General features: G+C 50.8%; 2 protein-coding genes across 2 annotated transcripts in view; both read left to right on the plus strand.

Annotated features, from left to right (window-relative positions):
* The window catches only part of LOC134863716 (actin remodeling regulator NHS-like), a 31439-nt gene extending 13464 nt beyond the window's left edge, over positions 1-17975 (plus strand). Inside the window, exons 2-3 of the mRNA XM_063882360.1 lie at positions 16285-16429; positions 17859-17975. Coding sequence (XP_063738430.1) covers positions 16285-16429; positions 17859-17880 — 167 coding nt within the window. The 3' untranslated portion in view covers positions 17881-17975. The remainder of the gene's footprint in view (positions 1-16284; positions 16430-17858) is intronic.
* nhsa (Nance-Horan syndrome a (congenital cataracts and dental anomalies)) overlaps positions 17915-18076 on the plus strand; it is a 9224-nt gene continuing 9062 nt past the window's right edge. Inside the window, exon 1 of the mRNA XM_063880705.1 lies at positions 17915-17974. Coding sequence (XP_063736775.1) covers positions 17915-17974 — 60 coding nt within the window. The remainder of the gene's footprint in view (positions 17975-18076) is intronic.

Genomic DNA, 18076 nt, shown 5'->3' on the forward strand with positions numbered 1-18076 from the left:
GGAGGGGTCATATATCAGTGAGAGTGATGCGTTCACAGGACTCAGGTTATCTCAGTGTTTATGGCTGTGAGAGTTGTTGTTTGATGTCTTCAAGACGGATCGGATGTCTTCAGGACAGATCGGATGTCTTCAGGAAGGATCAGATGTCTTCAGGACGGATCAGATGTCTTCAGGACGGATCAGATGTCTTCAGGACGGATCAGATGTCTTCAGGACAGATCAGATGCCTTCAGGAAGGATCAGATGTCTTCAGGACGGATCAGATGTCTTCAGGACGGATCAGATGTCTTCAGGACGGATCAGATGTCTTCAGGACGGATCAGATGTCTTCAGGACGGATCAGATGTCTTCAGGACGGATCAGATGTCTTCAGGACCTGTGGAGGAGTCCTGGTATCTTTGGATCATCCTGCAGTGATGCAGACCTGGATCAGGATCAGAGTTCTCTGACCGTACAGACTCTGTGACAGAGATTTCTAGCCCCCGGTCTCTCAGAGGAAGCCTCTTCTGTCTCCGATCAGCAGGTTCATCAGGACTTTGAGTCATGAGAGAAAACCTTCAGGAATCCAGAGCAACACAAAAGAGTACCTGAGACACAGAGGGTCCTCTTAGGGTGGGGGGTAGAACTCCCTCCACTAGATCAGTCTGACTGGAGGACTTTGGTCTGGTTGTCTTCTGGTCCCCTCAGTGAAACCTGTACCCCTTCACGGACCCATTGATCAGGCCCAGTCCTGATTGAGGGTGTGCTGGTGATGTGTTTCAGCTGCCTCTGAGAACACTTTACCAGTGGAACAATAACCCATCTGGACCTGCAGACCAGGACTTCAGTCCTAGCGTTAGCCCTGGTTTTAATGAGCCCTTGTTCACAGGACGGTGTAATCCTGATCATCGTGTGGATACAGCAGGATGTCTGGGGGGGTGATCTGTGAGACAAAGAGGCTTTCATCAGACGTTTGATGATAAGACGTCAGGAAGCAGGTCAGCTGGGACTGTTCTGATGTAGCACAGTCCTCCTGATTGAGGCGGTCTGATGTAGCACAGTCCTCCTGATTGAGGCGGTCTGATGTAGCACAGTCCTCCTGATTGAGGCGGTCTGATGTAGCACAGTCCTCCTGATTGAGGCGGTCTGATGTAGCACAGTTCCAAGAGGACAATGCCAGGATCCATCGGGCTCAGACTGTGAGAGAGTGGTTCAGGGAGCATGAGACATCATTTCACACATGGATCGGCCCCCACAGAGTCCAGACCTGAACCCCACTGAGAGTCTTTGGGATGTGCTGGAGAAGACTTTGATCAGTGGTCTGAATCTCCCGTCATCAAGACAAGATCAAAAATAATGTCCGAAATAAATGTTGAGACGTTGCAGAAGCTCGGGGAAACGATGCCACAGAGAATGCCTGCCGTAAAGCTGAAGGCGGTCCAACGGATACTAGAGGGGGGCCTTTCATTTGGCCAGGCAGTGAATGTCTAGTCTTTTTTCCGACCAAAGCCTTTTTGTGCTGAAGACATGATCTTGTTATTTTCTCACTGTTTGGACATCATCACTTATAGCTGAGGGATGAGTGATGTGTGCAGATTCTCAGAAGGCCGACTAATTCAACCAATGACAGGGATGCATTTTGACAGACCAGACGGAGAATTTAGGGAAAATTAAATATCCTGCATTTTGAATGTCCGATAGTCCACCATTAACACTTAAGTCCCATCTTGTCTTGTCCACGAAAACAAAATATACATTTCGTCATAGTTCTTATTATCAAAAATCTATTTTTAGCTCGTCATCGTCTCGTGTCAGTCATGTCAAAAAGGTTGTTGACAAACTTTTTTCGTCATAGTTTTCGTTGACGAAATTAACACTGCTCTGTAATCTGTTGTTGCTATGGGTCAGGCTCAGCCCTGAAGAGCATCAGAGAGCTGAAGTCGATCTGTTGCTCTGACTGTCCTCTGCCCCCCCCCCCATCAGGAGTTTCTCTGGCTGAGGAAACAGAAGTGTGAGTCCGTCAGAGATCACACCTCACACTCTGATCAATTACCTCCACTGTGCAGGATCCACATGAGAGTTCAGAGGAGGTCTGGTCCTCAGTCAGGGGGCCCTGAGGTCTGGTCCTCAGTAATGCCAAGTTCACACTACATGATTTTTAGCCCAATCGGCGTCTCCCTGACGGATTTTGGAGCTCGGGGACGAATTGGTGCTAAATTGGTGCTAAATCGGCGCTCGGCAGTCGGCGTTTGATCGTTATGTGTGAACTGCTCAAGAGCAAGGTGAGAGACTCCCCGACAAGTCCCCGACGCCCGACAGATATCTAGCAAGCTAAATATCTGGACCTGTCGGCGAGTCCAAATCCTGTAGTGTGAAAAGTGTTGTGCCTGGTAATGGTGCGCCGACGAGCTACAGCCAATGAGAGCACAAGACACGGGGTGAGGAAGAGCCCCGGGGAGGAGCTGCACAGCTTTCTAAAAAGAAGAAGCGTTGTCCTGCACAACAAGTCGACCCAGCTGTTTGAAACCTTGAACTTGCAAGATGGCGCCGAGGATGGCTGCCGTGTCTCGAGCTCCTCACCAACTCCACATCTTTTTTTTTTTTTACCAATCTTTTTATTGCAAACAAAGTCATAATCCAGACAATGACAAGAAGTAAGAACAGTAATAATCAATACAGAGCAGTACAGGTGCATACAATTTAGAAAAGGAGGACAGTGGGGGAAGAATACTTGAAAATGAAATAAAAATATGTTATGCTCCATTATCACTTCAGGGTCCATAGAGAGTCCTTATTTACAGTCTTGTTTGTTTTTGTTTTTTAAACCCCCCACCCCCCACCCACAGGTATGGTTGGGCCACAAATAATAATAATAATAATAATAATAATAACAATTACGTCCGGCGCAGCATCAATCAATGATGCGTATTTGTCCTCCTTGACAAATACGCGTCCGGACGCCGGACAGGGCATTGAAAAGGGTCACACTAGGGTGGCCACCCTAGTGTGACCCCCTGTCGCCGTTCAATCGCGTAGTGTGCACACCGCAACGACTTCAAGACTCCCGAGCGAGTAGTGTAGTGTGAACTGGCAAGCTATCTGACGACTTTGAAAGTCGTGTAGTCTGTGCAAGGCATAAGGGGACTCTGAGGTCTGGTCCTCAGAAGGCTGGCTCTGAGGCTGGGTGGTTGTCCTCCAATCAGGAGGTTGTGGATTCGATCCTAGCAGTGTGTGTGTGTATCAGTGTGTGTGTCAGTGTGTGTCAGACAGCAGCTGTTTGTATGAACTACATCATCATACCTGACCTCACACTGATCATCTGGACATGTGGTGCCCTAATCGGTGCTTAACTTGGGGGGGGGGTCCAGTGTGTATGTGTGTGTGGGGTGGGGGGCAGTGTGAGATGTTACACTTGCATTCGGTGTCCCTGCTGCTGACGGGTCATATGGAGCATGTGGTCCAGATCTCATTAATATTTATGAAGCCGCTCAAACACTCTGACTGCTGCTGTCACGCACGCACACGCACGCACGCACGCACGCACGCACGCACGCACGCACGCACACTTAATACACTTCCAATGGATGTAGCCTCTTCCAGTAAGCTTCTGCAGAAACCCTGTTTCTCGCTGTCCGATGAGAGAGGGGGGGGGGTCTCCTCTGAGCTGATACGAATCCTGCAGCAGGACGGTTAGCTTACCATCCAAGAAACCCCACCCCCCCCCCCTCCTTCTCTGTGTCAACTCTCTCCTCCAGGTCCAGAGAGAGGCTAGAGGTCCAGAGAGAGGCTGGAGGTCCAGAGAGAGGCTGGAGGTCCAGAGAGGCTAGAGGTCCAGAGATAGGCTGGAGGTCCAGAGAGAGGCTGGAGGTCCAGAGAGAGACTGGAGGTCCAGAGAGAGGCTAGAGGTCCAGAGAGAGGCTGGAGGTCCAGAGAGAGACTGGAGGTCCAGAGAGAGACTGGAGGTCCAGAGAGAGGCTGGAGGTCCAGAGAGAGGCTGGAGGTCCAGAGAGAAGCTAGAGGTCCAGAGAGAGGCTGGAGGTCCAGAGAGAGACTGGAGGTCCAGAGAGAGACTGGAGGTCCAGAGAGAAGCTAGAGGTCCAGAGAGAGACTGGAGGTCCAGAGAGAGACTGGAGGTCCAGAGAGAGGCTAGAGGTCCAGAGAGAAGCTAGAGGTCCAGAGAGAGGCTGGAGGTCCAGAGAGAGGCTGGAGGTCCAGAGAGGCTAGAGGTCCAGAGAGAGGCTAGAGGTCCAGAGAGAGGCTGGAGGTCCAGAGAGGCTAGAGGTCCAGAGAGAGGCTGGAGGTCCAGAGAGAGACTGGAGGTCCAGAGAGAGGCTAGAGGTCCAGAGAGAGGCTGGAGGTCCAGAGAGAGACTGGAGGTCCAGAGAGAGACTGGAGGTCCAGAGAGAGGCTGGAGGTCCAGAGAGAGGCTGGAGGTCCAGAGAGAAGCTAGAGGTCCAGAGAGAGGCTGGAGGTCCAGAGAGAGACTGGAGGTCCAGAGAGAGACTGGAGGTCCAGAGAGAAGCTAGAGGTCCAGAGAGAGACTGGAGGTCCAGAGAGAGACTGGAGGTCCAGAGAGAGGCTAGAGGTCCAGAGAGAAGCTAGAGGTCCAGAGAGAGGCTGGAAGTCCAGAGAGAGACTGGAGGTCCAGAGAGAGACTGGAGGTCCAGAGAGAAGCTAGAGGTCCAGAGAGAGGCTGGAGGTCCAAGGTTTCAAGGTTTCAAGGTTTTATTTGTCATATGCACAGCAGATACAGCGTATATGTTGGCAATGAAAATCTTATGTCGCGTGCTCCTCCAACAACTCAACATACATGGTGCAAAAGATAAATAAAGTAGTGCAAAAAGAGAGAAGAATATTTACAATATTAACAATAAAGATTTGAGGAGGTGAAATATATACATATGTGGAATACATTGAAAGTATTTAAATACTTTACACTGTTGAATGAGGAGGTATGGACAGATGCATATATTATGTATAGCAGATGTATATGGCAGATATGTACAATATATAGATATGTGTACTATAAACAGATATGTATGGCAGATGTGTATAATATATATGTATGTGTGTACTATAAACAGATGTGAGTAGACATTCACACAGCTCAGGAGTTCAGTAGTCTTATAGCCTGTGGTATAAAACTGTCTCTGAGTCTGGTGGTCTTGGTCCGGATGCTGCGGTACCGTCTGCCAGACGGCAGCAGACAGAACAGATTGTTGCTGGGGTGATGGGGGTCCTTTAATATCCTACCGGCCTTCTTCCTACACCGCTGGGTGTAGAGGTCCTCCATGGATGGCAGCTCCGTCCTGGTGATGTGCTGAGCAGTTTTCACCACCCTCTGTAGAGTCTTACGGTTGAGGGCGGTGCAACTGCCATACCAGGCGGTGATGCAGCCAGTCAGGATACTCTCGATGGTGCACCTGTAGAAGTTGCAGAGTATCCTGGAGTCCATGTTGAACTTCCGCAGCCTGCGGAGGAAGAAGAGCCGCTGTCGAGCCGTCTTGGATATGACCCTGGTGTGATGTGTCCATGTCAGGTCCTCACTGATGTTTACCCCGAGGAACCTGAAGCTGCTGACTCTCTCCACAGGAGTCCCGTCGATGGTGATGGGTGTGTGTGCCTCTCTCTGCCTCTTCCTGTAGTCCACAATCAGCTCCTTTGTTTTGCTGACGTTGAGATGGAGGTTGTTGTCCTGGCACCAAGATGTCAGGGCTCTGACCTCCTCTCTGTACGCCGTCTCGTCGCCGTCTGTGATCAGGCCGATGACGGTCGTGTCGTCAGCAAACTTGATGATGGTGTTGGAGCTGTGTGTGGCCACGCAGTCGTGCGTGAACAGGGAGTAGAGGAGAGGGCTGAGCACACAACCCTGAGGGGCTCCGGTGTTGAGGGTCAAGGTGGAGGATGTGATGTTCCCCATCCGCACTGCCTGGGATCTGCCCGTCAGGAAGCTCATGATCCAGTCACAGAGGGCGCTGTTGAGCCCAAGGTCCCTGAGCTTAATGATGAGCTTGGAGGGCACAATGGTGTTGAATGCTGAACTGTAGTCAATGAACAGCATTCTCACATAAGTGTTCCTCTGGTCCAGGTGGGAGAGGGCAGTGTGGAGGGTGAGGGAGATGGCATCATCCGTGGACCTGTTTGCTCTGTAGGCAAACTGCAGGGGGTCCAGTGAGTCAGGGAGGGAGGAGGTGATAAAAGTTTTGACTAACCGCTCAAAGCACTTCATGATGATGGAGGTGAGTGCAACTGGGCGGTAGTCATTGAGGCAGATGGGTTTTGTCTTTTTGGGGACAGGGACAATGATGGACTCTTTAAAACATGTGGGGACTACAGACTGGAGCAGTGACCTATTGAAAATGTCTGTGAACACATCTGCCAGCTGAACTGCACACACCTTGAGAGCACGGCCAGGGATGCCATCAGGTCCCGGAGCCCTGTGTGTGTTGATCCTTTTCAGAGATCTACACACATCTGCACTGGTTAAAACCAGTGAGCAGGGATCCTGGGCCTTTTGTGCCTCCACAGCCGGGGGCTTCTCAAAGCGTGCATAAAATGTGTTCAGTTCATCTGGGAGAGATGCAGACACTTCCTCAGCACCACTCGTTGTCCTTTTGTAGTCTGTTATTGTTTTTAGTCCAGACCACATATTTCTGGCGTTGGAGCCCTTGTAGTTCGACTCCACCTTGTCCCTGTATTGTCTTTTCGCACTGCTAATAGCTCTCCGGAGTGCATACCTGGAATTCCTGTACTCATCCAAATCACCGCCGCTGTGCGCGATGGCCCGTGCTTTAAGTTTAGCTCGGACCTCGCCGTTTATCCAGGGCTTCTCATTTGGGAATGTCCGTACAGTAATCCGCGGCACGACGTCATCGATGCATTTGCCGATGTAGCAAATCACCGCGTCAGTGTGTGTGTTTATATCGTCCTCCTCAAACACACACCACTCCGTGATGCCAAAGCAGTGGCGGAGAGCAGAGTCAGACTGCTCGGACCAACGCTGCACTGTCCTTGTCACAGGTCGGTCCCTCTTCAGTCTCTGCCGGTAAACGGGGAGCAGAAGAAGAGATATGTGGTCTGACTTGCCGAAGGGGGGGCGGGGGAGGGCTTTATATCCATGCCGGAAAGGAGTGTAAACATGGTCCAGTGTATTTCCACCGCGCGTGGGGCAGCTGACGTGCTGATAGTATTTCGGCAGGACTTTCTTCATGTTGGCTCTGTTAAAATCCCCGGCCACAATAAATGCGGCCTCTGGCCGAGAAGTCTCTGTCCTGTCGATAATCCCATACAGCTCCTCCAGCGCTGTGTTGTTGTCAGCGTGCGGCGGAACATACACTGCTGTTAGAACAACAGACGTGAACTCCCTCGGCAGATAAAAAGGCCGGCATCCGATCATGATGTGCTCTAGGCTGGGAGAACAGTCCGAAGAAATGATCTCCACATCTGAGCACCAGTTGTTGTTCATCATGAAGCACACACCTCCTCCCTTGCTCTTCCCTGAGTTTATTGTCCGGTCCTGGCGATGAATGGAGAATCCGTGTGGAGCAATGGCGGCGTCCGGTATCGTGGGGTCGAGCCAAGTCTCCGTGAAAACCAAAACATTACAGGTCTTAATGTCCCGTTGAAATGCCACCCTGCTACGGAGTTCGTCCAGCTTATTATCCAGGGATTGGACATTTGCCAGAAGTAAACTCGGTAGAGGAGGCCTGTTTTCACGTTTCCTCAGCCTGACCAGGACCCCGGCCCGGGAACCTCGTGGTCTCTTCCTCCTGCGCTCCACAGGTAGAGCTCCAGCAGGTAAACACGGAGACTCTCCATTGTTTGCAGGTCGTCGTGGATTATTGCTGTCCACCAGCGACCTGATGTGTAAAAGTTGTTCTCTATCATATTGGATGATAGGGCTCGCTTGGGCGGTTTGCATGTTGCAAAAAAAGTTAAAAACAACCAACAAAGTAAAACAATAAAAACACTAAGATGTGGAGTTGTTGAGGAGCTCGAGACACGGCAGCCATCCTCGGCGCCATCTTGCTCACATTGCTCTCTCTGGACCAGAGAGAGACTGGAGGTCCAGAGAGAGACTGGAGGTCCAGAGAGAGGCTGGAGGTCCAGAGAGAGGCTGGAGGTCCAGAGAGAGACTGGAGGTCCAGAGAGAGAGACTGGAGGTCCAGAGAGAGAGACTGGAGGTCCAGAGAGAGAGACTGGAGGTCCAGAGAGAGACTGGAGGTCCAGAGAGAGACTGGAGGTCCAGAGAGAGAGGCTGGAGGTCCAGAGTAGGTCCAGAGAGAGACTGGAGGTCCAGAGAGAGACTGGAGGTCCAGAGAGAGAGACTGTAGGTCCAGAGAGAGACTGGAGGTCCAGAGAGAGACTGTAGGTCCAGAGAGAGACTGGAGGTCCAGAGAGAGACTGGAGGTCCAGAGAGAGAGGCTGGAGGTCCAGAGAGAGAGGCTGGAGGTCCAGAGAGAGGCTGGAGGTCCAGAGAGAGGCTGGAGGTCCAGACAGAGGCTGGAGGTCTCAGAAGTCCTCATTCATCTTTTTTTCTCACTTTAGACTTTAACCAGAGTTCTGAAAGTCCATGTCTGCAGCGGGTTCAGTCCTGTTCCTGAGCCTCTCCTGTCAAGGGTCTCACAGAGCAGCTGGGGTCCACACCCTCTAAAACAGGGGTGTCCAAACTACAGCCTGGGGCCCAAATGCGTCCCGCGGCCCACTTTTAATTGGCCCTCAGCAAATGCTAAAAGTATAATGGAATATGGCCCACACCTGAAACTTGTGCTTTTCTTATATTGTACTTCCTAAATATGTCAAAGTAATATATTCCACAGTAGTGTTCATCTGTTAATAAGACCAATTTTCAAAGTTGAAAAATGAGGGATGCATCGATACATCGGTGAGACATCGGCCGATGTTAGCCCTATTTACCACCATCGGCACATCGGTAAATAAGGTGAAATCACGGATGGGAGTCGCCGATGTTTATGTTTTGCTAAGTGACCGGGAGAAGTCGCGTTAGCGTCGTTGTTTTTAAATCTGACGGACCAAATCTGAAGTCAGGGCATCATTTTGAAGGATTGGATCAGTGACTGTAGGTCTGCGTAACTTTAAAGCCATTCGCATGTGGAGAAAAGACATCTCTAACCCCCCACCCCCGTACTCACATTTCTCCTCCACTACCTCTGAGGAGCTGATCCTCCAGAGTCTGCAGCCCCTTCCAGAGAGAGTGTTTCCACAGAGACTGGGAGGAGTAGAAACACACAGATTCAATGTTACACTTTAATAACCGTTACAGTACAGTAACAGCAGACTGGAGGCGCTGCTCTGAGTCCTGATGTTCCCTCTCAGTTCCCTCACAGTAAAAGGAATGAAGCCTCACAGCCTGGTTCCTCTCTCTCATGGAGGGAGGGAGGGAGGGAGGGATGTGGGGGGGGGGCAGCGTTTAGAGTGCAGGGCGTTGCGGGGAACAGAGCAGTAACCTGACACCAGCCTCAACACTGCACAGATCTCTCCCTGAGTCAGCAGACGTTAGCCATCAGCAGAAGGTCAGTTTAAATTACAGCTGTCCTTTACACACACTCATTTAGAGTTGAAAGGGGGGGGGGGCTAATTGTACCCAGACTGCTGCAGACGGCCTTCAGTCTGCCTCACTTTAGTCTCACTTTAGTCTCACTTTAGTCTCAGTCTGTCTTTACTTCTTTAAACATCCAGGAGTTCAGTCAGGAGGAGAGGAGGAAACTCCGGACCGGATCAGACTAATATCTGGAGCGGACTGCCAGCTGTTACCGGGCAGGACCTGAAGCTGCTGACTTTTCTTACTGTTCACTGACACACACACACACACACACACACACACACACACACACACACACACACACACACACACACACACACACACACACACACACACACACACACACACTGTGTGAGTGTGAGAGTCTTGCTGTACAAGCTGTTTACTTAATAAATGATGAGTCTCTTAATGAGGACGGGTCAGTGAAAGTGGAACACAATGAGATTGTCTCGCTTGGTTGCCCCCCCCCCCCCCCCCCGAACACACACAAACCTCACACTCTCAGTAACAATGCAGAGCGATGCTATTGGCTGTCGGACCACGCGCTTGTGTCCAATAGCGGGCGGAGTTTAAGCTGTGTGAGAGTTTCTACTGATGTTTGAAATGTCTCTGGTGCTGCTGCGGATGGTTTTTTTGGGGGGGGTGGGGGGTGTAATACGCCCCTTTACAGGCCCCTAACAAACAGTAGATCAGTATCTATAGAGTACAGGTCTATAGGATGCATACAGGAGGAATGGTTTAAGGGTCCATCAGATCCTCTGTCGGGGGGGGGAGGGACCTGGACCTGGACCAGCAGACCTCCAGCTGACAGCAGCCCATCTCAGAGACCAGGAGGACTCTAATGCCCCTTTTCCACCAAACCGGATCTGGTTCAAGATCCGATCTTTTGCTTCTCTGGTTCTAGCCTGCAGCACCCCTTGTGTTTCCACCGAGTGGAGCTCAAGTGGAGCTGCGTCATTGCGTCATCGTTGACGTGCCCTCTGATGACCCACACGGCATTTTACGTCGCTGATTTTCTCCCCAACTCCGCTCACAACAGCATCAATAGAGGACTGCGTCGGGTCGATGCTCGTGTAGCTTTTAATCGTCCGAGGCCAGATTAAAGTGAAGAACTACTTCCCCAGCCTGATACTCCTCTCCAGAGAGCCGTGGTTCAGCGGCATTTACCGCCCGCGGCAACGCTCCTCGTTCACCGGCGTTTAGTCTGCCGTTAACTCACGGCGGTGTTTTCGCTGAAAAGTATTCACTGTCTGGTAAAAGTAAACAGCACCACACTGACCCGGTTAGTGCTGCCGGACTTTATAAAGTGTGTGTATCAGTGTGTGGTCGCGCTGTAGTCCCTGTGCTCAGAGATACTGCTGTTACAACTTGTACTCGCTGTACTCCATGAGCTGTAAACTCAGGTTAACCCCCCCCCAGAAGTAAGAGTGACATCAGTGATGTGGGTAACGCGTTACTCTAATCTGACCTCTTTTTTCAGTAACGAGTAATCCAACGCGTTACTATCTCCAAACCGGTACTCGAGTAAAGATATTATCCAGGTCACTGCGTCACTGCTTCTCTCACCCTCCTCAGTAGGCCTACAGATCTATGTTTGCTTTCTTCTTGCGTCTCGGGGAGGGACGGCCATGCGACAATTAAGTCACGTTTTCAGCACGAGGACAATTCACGTGTAATACCACGCAGAGACACAAACAGTGGAGGGGGGAGAGAGGTGCGTGTTGTAGCTGGAGACACAGTCCCTCCTTTGAGTCTGAGTCAGCTACAGATGGTAGTATTAAGGCTCTCTGTGCTGGAGACAAAGTGCTGTCTAGCTTCAAACACTAGTCAAATCTGAAGAAGCATTTGGAGTCGCAGCACGGCACCGTCAGACTACAGAGCAGGACCCCCCAGGTGGAGCGAAGCAGAGCGCTGCCACTAAAGCAGGAGGCCCCCCACCACCCAAACAACCAAAGCTGGACTTTGGTGCAAAACCAGTGAGTGTGTGTGGGGGGGGGGGGGGGTGAAGAAGTTGCTCGGGCAGTGTGATGGACTCATTTTAATTTTTTTTGGGGGGGGGGTGTTGCCGGCAGCTGCTGAACGTAACTAATAAAGTAACTTGTAATCTAACTTAGTTACTTTTTAAAGGAGTCATCAGTAGGTAACTGTGGCAACACTGCATGACCTATTGGTTCGTATTAGATCTTGGGTCTTGCCGGCCTGAAAGATCCGGTTTTTCGGAGCTTAAAGCCGGCGCGGGGGGGGGGGGGGGGGGGGTCAAACTCTCAGATGTCAAACTCTGGGAATTAAGGTGTGTGAAACCTAAAGCTGCTGGGAGGGTCCGGCCGAGGAGAGGAGGGTTCACTGAAACCTGCGGGGGGGGGGGGGGGGGCTGATCTGTGAGCGTGATCAGAAGCTGCTCGGCGTAGTCACATATACAAGTACTCAAATATACTGCTGTACAAGTACTCAAATATACTGCTGTACAAGTACTCAAATATACTGCTGTACAAGTACTCAAATATACTGCTGTACAAGTACTCACATATACTGCTTTACAAGTACAAGTACTCACATACAGGGTGCGATTTGTAGGGGGGGATGGTGAGGATTTCCCCCCCTCTGGTTTTCCTATCCCTACCTCTGCTAATTATTTTTATCTCCGGTGGGGACAAGGATTTCCCCCCCTTGATAGCGATGAATGCAACTTAACTGCTAGCCTACTTAAACTCTTGAAATCTAACGATCTTCAGTGTCTTTACATCAGAGTAGGCTATTCAGCAGCCTTCTGGCAGACGGTGCATATTTCTGAACGTCATCGAACACAAAAACATTGTAACATTTTTGTGCGGGAACTTCGCAGGAAAAACAGCGCTGAACCAAACATGAAACGCGTTCAGAGCAGCATATCATCTTACTTTACAGGACCCATTTGCAGAATTGTGGATAGAAGAGGGCCGAAATGCTGCAGACAATGCCCCGATAGGAAAAACGAAAAAGCCACCACAAATTTGTCACCAGAGCCGACTGTTTACTTTGTCTAGTTTTCCAGACCTGTCCCTGAGTGTTGACAGCACGTTGTGCTATTTAGTGAATTATTTTGAGTGTTTGATTTAAGTTAATTGGAGGGTCTTTTCATGGAGAGCATTGATGCTGTTCTATGGTGCTTTCTGCCTGTTAGTGCGTACGCATGTTTTTGTGACGTTGAATAGAAATCCATGTATGGGTTATTAAAAGTTTTGCCATGTTGTGATGGGGACTAATCCACGGACCCGAAAAAAGGGCCTGTCTACTTTTTGCGTTTTTTTCTCCCTAGTTATGCAAGTTAAAAGTCCAATGTTCTTGTCTATGAATAAATAAATAAAAACATCCCCCCCTCTGTTTTTTTGTCAAATCGCACCCTGCTCACATATACCCCCCCACCCCCCCCTAGTGTGCTATAGGTGTTAGTGCTTGTCAATGGTCAGCAGAGGCTGAAATCCCTGAGAAGGGGGGGGGGGATTAGGAGGTTGTAGAAAGTAATGAAGACATTCCCCGGGTTTGACCTCCTCATGTGCAGAGTCTCTATATAAGGTCACAAAGCCTAGGATCATAGAGGGGGGGAGCGGCAGATGAAAGAGATATGATACATAAACAGGAGGAATCTCTCACACACACACACTCACACACACACACACACACACACACACACACACACACACACACACACACACACACACACACACACACCTTGTTTGTTCAGCTGCAAAGATCCCACTCTGTTAGGAGTAAATATAAAGTTAAATTCCCAAGTGTGTGTGTGTGTGTGTGTTTGAGAGAGAGAGATGTTATGACCCTGGGGGGGCAGATTTAAGGGGCTGGTCTGTTTGTATTACACCGCTAAAGCCCCTTACAGGTGCATTATGGGAAACAGCCCAGCTCTCTGTTGTTATCACATCTCCTCTCAGTCCTGATCCTCCTCTCAGTCCTGATCCTCCTCACAGAACTGAGGTTTTTCGGCGCTTAAAGCCGGCGCCGCTGCGGTGGAAACAGGAAAAACCAGATCGGCTCCGGCTCCGGCTCCGGCTCCGGCTCCGGCTCCGGCTCCGGCTCCGGCTCTGGTTCTTTTTCATGGTTCTGGTTCATTTATAAATCAGATGTCTGACAGAGGAACAGTCCATCTCTCTGATGTCAGTGTTTACTGGCCTGCATAGTGCATCCATGAAGCTCCTCCTTTACAGAGGCCCCCGGGGGCCACAGGCAGAGGTATTCCATCGGCCTCCTGATGGGGACATGGAGAAACATGGAGCCTCCACCCCTCTGAACTGGAAGGTGTGTGTGTGGTAACCATGAGGGGTGCTGAACTGGAGCAGTGAGACGGTCCGGTCCCTCAGTGAGAACGTGTCCTGTTGTCCTGTTGTCCTGTTGTCCTGATGTCCTGTTGTCCTGATGTCCTGTTGTCCTGATGTCCTGATGTCCTGATGTCCTGTTGTCCTGTTGTCCTGATGTCCTGATGTCCTGTTGTCCTGTTGTCCTGATGTCCTGTTGTCCTGTTGTCCTGATGTCCTGTTGTCCTGTTGTCCTGTTGTCCTGTTGTCCTGATGTCCTGTTGTCCTGTTGTCCTGTTGTCCTGATGTCCTGTTGTCCTGATGTCCTGTTGTCCTGATGTCCTGTTGTCCTGTTGTCCTGATGTCCTGTTGTCCTGTTGTCCTGTTGTCCTGATGTCCTGTTGTGCTGTTGTCCTGTTGTCCTGTTGTCCTGATGTCCTGTTGTCCTGTTGTCCTGATGTCCTGTTGTCCTGTTGTCCTGATGTCCTGTTGTCCTGTTGTGCTGTTGTCCTGTTGTCCTGTTGTCCTGATGTCCTGTTGTCTGTTGTCCTGATGTCCTGTTGTCCTGTTGTCCTGATGTCCTGTTGTCCTGATGTCCTGTTGTCCTGTTGTCCTGATGTCCTGTTGTCCTGTTGTCCTGTTGTCCTGATGTCCTGTTGTCCTGTTGTCCTGATGTCCTGTTGTCCTGTTGTCCTGATGTCCTGTTGTCCTGATGTCCTGTTGTCCTGATGTCCTGTTGTCCTGTTGTGCTGTTGTCACTTCCTGTTGTCCTGATGTCCTGTTGTCCTGTTGTCCTGATGTCCTGTTGTCCTGTTGTGCTGTTGTCACTTCCTGTTGTCCTGATGTCCTGTTGTCCTGTTGTCCTGATGTCCTGTTGTCCTGTTGTGCTGTGTCACTTCCTGTTGTCACTTCCTGTTGTCACTTCTGTTGTCACTTCCTGTTGTCACTTCCTGTTGTCCTGAAGACTCTCAGACTTCAGCCTCTTTACTTTCAGAGAAGAGATCTCCTCTGAAGCTCAGCCAGCGCTCCCGTTAATGTCACTGTGATGAAGCTCTCACTGAATTCCTGCTCATTACTGAGCCAGTAAACGCACCACACACACTCTGTGGACACACACTCTGAACACACTCTGTGGACACACACTCTGTGGACACACACTCTGAACACACACTCTGTGGACACACACTCTGAACACACTCTGTGGACACACACTCTGTGGACACACACTCTGAACACACACTCTGAACACACACTCTGCTGCTAACCTACAGGAAGAGTCTCATGTCACAGATCTGAGATGTCTGGCAGAACACACACATTTTGAAACGCTCAGCCCGGTCCCCTTCAGCAGCTCCACACCTCTGTTTCAGCATTATGGAGGAACTCCCTCTACCGCCCCCTGTTTCCCAGCATCCTGCAGGTCACAGGATCACACCCCCCCCCCTCCTGCAGGTGGGTAAAGGTGTGTCAGGAAGAGTCTGTAGGATCTCTCTGTAATTAGACCGGTTCCCCCCTGCTGACAGGAACCAGTCTCTGTGTGAGGGGAATACCTGCTCTTTGGAAGGCCAACAGGGCCACAATACGCTGGAGTCCCTGATTGTGGGTCAGTTGGTCAGAGGAGGTTTAATCTCTCTCCTCAGATTACAGGAGACACCCCCCCTCCCAAGTGAGGGCATCTGTATCCGGGGTTAGTGTTAGGACTGTAGGGAGGTCCGTGTGTCTCTCCTCATACTGGGGGGGGGGGGGGGGCTGTGTTCTGTCTCCCTGAGGAGGTCCTTCTTTTTATGTCTGTAACATTTCATCACTGAACAGTCTGTAATTTAACACCTCTATTATCAATGACATCTGAGGGTGTGTGTGTGTGGGTGTGTGTGTGTGTGTGTGTGTGTGTGTGTTTGGAGTAAATTAGAAGGCAGGGGAGTCTGAGGGCCTTTCATCCCTCAGTCCTGGCTGCAGGCTGAGTGGAGGGGGAGCGATGGGTGTGTCAGGCTGGGGGGGGGGTTCAGAGGATTGCATCATAAATTAGATCTCATCTTCACGACTGGGCCTAGGAACCAAAGGGTCACCTGGACTTGGTTCTGTTTATGAACCGTGTGTGTGTGTGTGTGTGTGTGTGTGTGTGTGTGTGTGTGTGTGTGTGTGTGTGTGTGTGTGTGTGTGTGTGTGTGTGTGTGTGTGTGTGTGTGTGTGTGTGTGTGTGTGTGTGTGTGTGTGTGTGTGTGTGTGTGTGTGTGTGTGTGTGTGAGAGAGAGTATGTGTGAGAGTGTGTGTGAGAGAGAGAGAGCTCATCTGTATTAGACTCTTCCTATGGCTTGGTATGGACCCCTGTGATCCAGATATCCTGCTGGAGAGCTGCCGGCTTCAGAGAGGAAGAGGAGCGTTCCTCTTCAGCAAACAGCGTTCCCACCACATCTCGTTCTCTGCTTTTATATTAATATCTACATATTTCATTCTCAGCGGTGTCGGATCTGGACACAGAGAGCAAGCTGACGGATCGGTTCTGCTTGGCCCGACTGACCCAGAGGAACCACTTCCTGTCAGACTCCAGACCAGCATGCATCACTGAGCTGCTCACAGAGACCCCCCCTCCACCTGCAGACAGGTACACACACACACACACACACACACACACACACACACACACACACACACACACACACACACACACACACACACACACACACACTATCACCTGACTCCTGTCCTGGTGCGGTGCTCCCTCTGGTGGTCATTTGCAGGAACTGCTCTGTGAGGATCTGCCCTGCCCTCACCCACCCTCTGATTCACAGCAGCAAAATACTATATGAAGCAAAACATATAATTAGCTAATAAAATATAATATAGGTGTAAAGTGTAAGGTGTGCATGTTAAGTCCAGCTCACTCTGCTGTGGAGCAGAGAGTCCTGCAGCCAGAGGGGGGTTATAGGTCAGAGTTACTGCAGGGGGCAGGAAGGTTCTCCTGAACCTTCCCTTGTGACAGCAGAGCTGGAGAAGTCTGTTGGAGAAGGAGTTCTGCTGTCCGTCTAGCTGCAGGTGGAGAGGATGGGGGGGGGGGGGGGGGGATGGACAGCAGTCTGTTCAGAGTCCTCCTCTCCACCACAGCCTCAAAAGGGTCCAGTTTGATGCCGATGACAGAGCCAGCTTTCCTGATCAGTTTATTGATTCTGCTGGTGTCGCCGGCTCTGATGCTGCCCCCCCCCCCCAGCAGACGGCAGCAAAGAACAGAGCGCTAGCAACAACAGACTGGTAGCAGATCTCCAACATCTTGCTGCACACATTGAAGGATCTCAGCCTCCTCAGGAAATAGAGTCGGCTCATCCCCTTCTTGTACACAGCATCAGTGTTGGCCCTCCAGTTCAGTCCGTTGTTGAGGTGCACTCCCAGGTACTTGTAGTCCTCCACCACAGCCACATCCTCTCCCAGAATGCACAGGGGCAGTGGAGACGTCCTCTTCCTCCTGAAGTCAATGACCCTCTCTCTGGTCTTGGCCACATTCAGAAGCAGATGGTTTCTTCCAGTCCACAAAACCCTCCACCAGCGCTCTGTACTCCTCCCCCCGTCCATCCCTTAAACACCCTACCACTGCAGGGTCATCAGAGTGCTCCTGCAGGTGGCATGACTCTGAGCTGTATGAGAGTCAGTGGTGTGTAAGGTGAACAGGAAGGGAGACAGCACAGTCCCCTGTGGGGCTCCTGTACTACCAAACACCACCTCAGACAGGACACTGCCCAGCCGGACACACTGTGGCCTGTCTGTGTGGTAACTGGTGGTCCAGGAGATGGTGGACCCTCATAGCCTGCAGCTGGTCACTCAGTAGCCGGGGCTGGATGGTGTTGAATGCACCGGAGAAATCAGAGAGGGTGATTCTCACAGTGCACCCCGACCCCTCCAGGTACGAGTGAGCACGCTGCAGCAGGTGAAGTGTATTCAGCCCCCCCATAAACAGGGTCTCTCCAGGCCCCTCCTGTTGGACTCAGGTGTGATGGAGGGTGACGTCCTTGTTTTTCAGAGAAGATTTTTCTGTGTTCCAGATCATCAGATGGGGGTCCTTAGGGAGCGCAGGGTGACCATCTCCATCACCCCCCTGATGCCTCTCTACACCCCCTCAACCAGAAAGAGACACGAACACAAGGTGACCCTGACCACGGTGAGACACACTGTGTATTACAAACATTATATTACAGAACATAGATTTTATATTTGAAAGTGAGAACATTTTTTTACAAAAACTTGTATTGGGGTAAAAACT

The sequence above is a fragment of the Eleginops maclovinus genome, chromosome 4 (genome assembly GCF_036324505.1).
Source record: "Eleginops maclovinus isolate JMC-PN-2008 ecotype Puerto Natales chromosome 4, JC_Emac_rtc_rv5, whole genome shotgun sequence".
In the NCBI taxonomy this organism is placed as follows: Eukaryota; Metazoa; Chordata; class Actinopteri; order Perciformes; family Eleginopidae; genus Eleginops; species Eleginops maclovinus.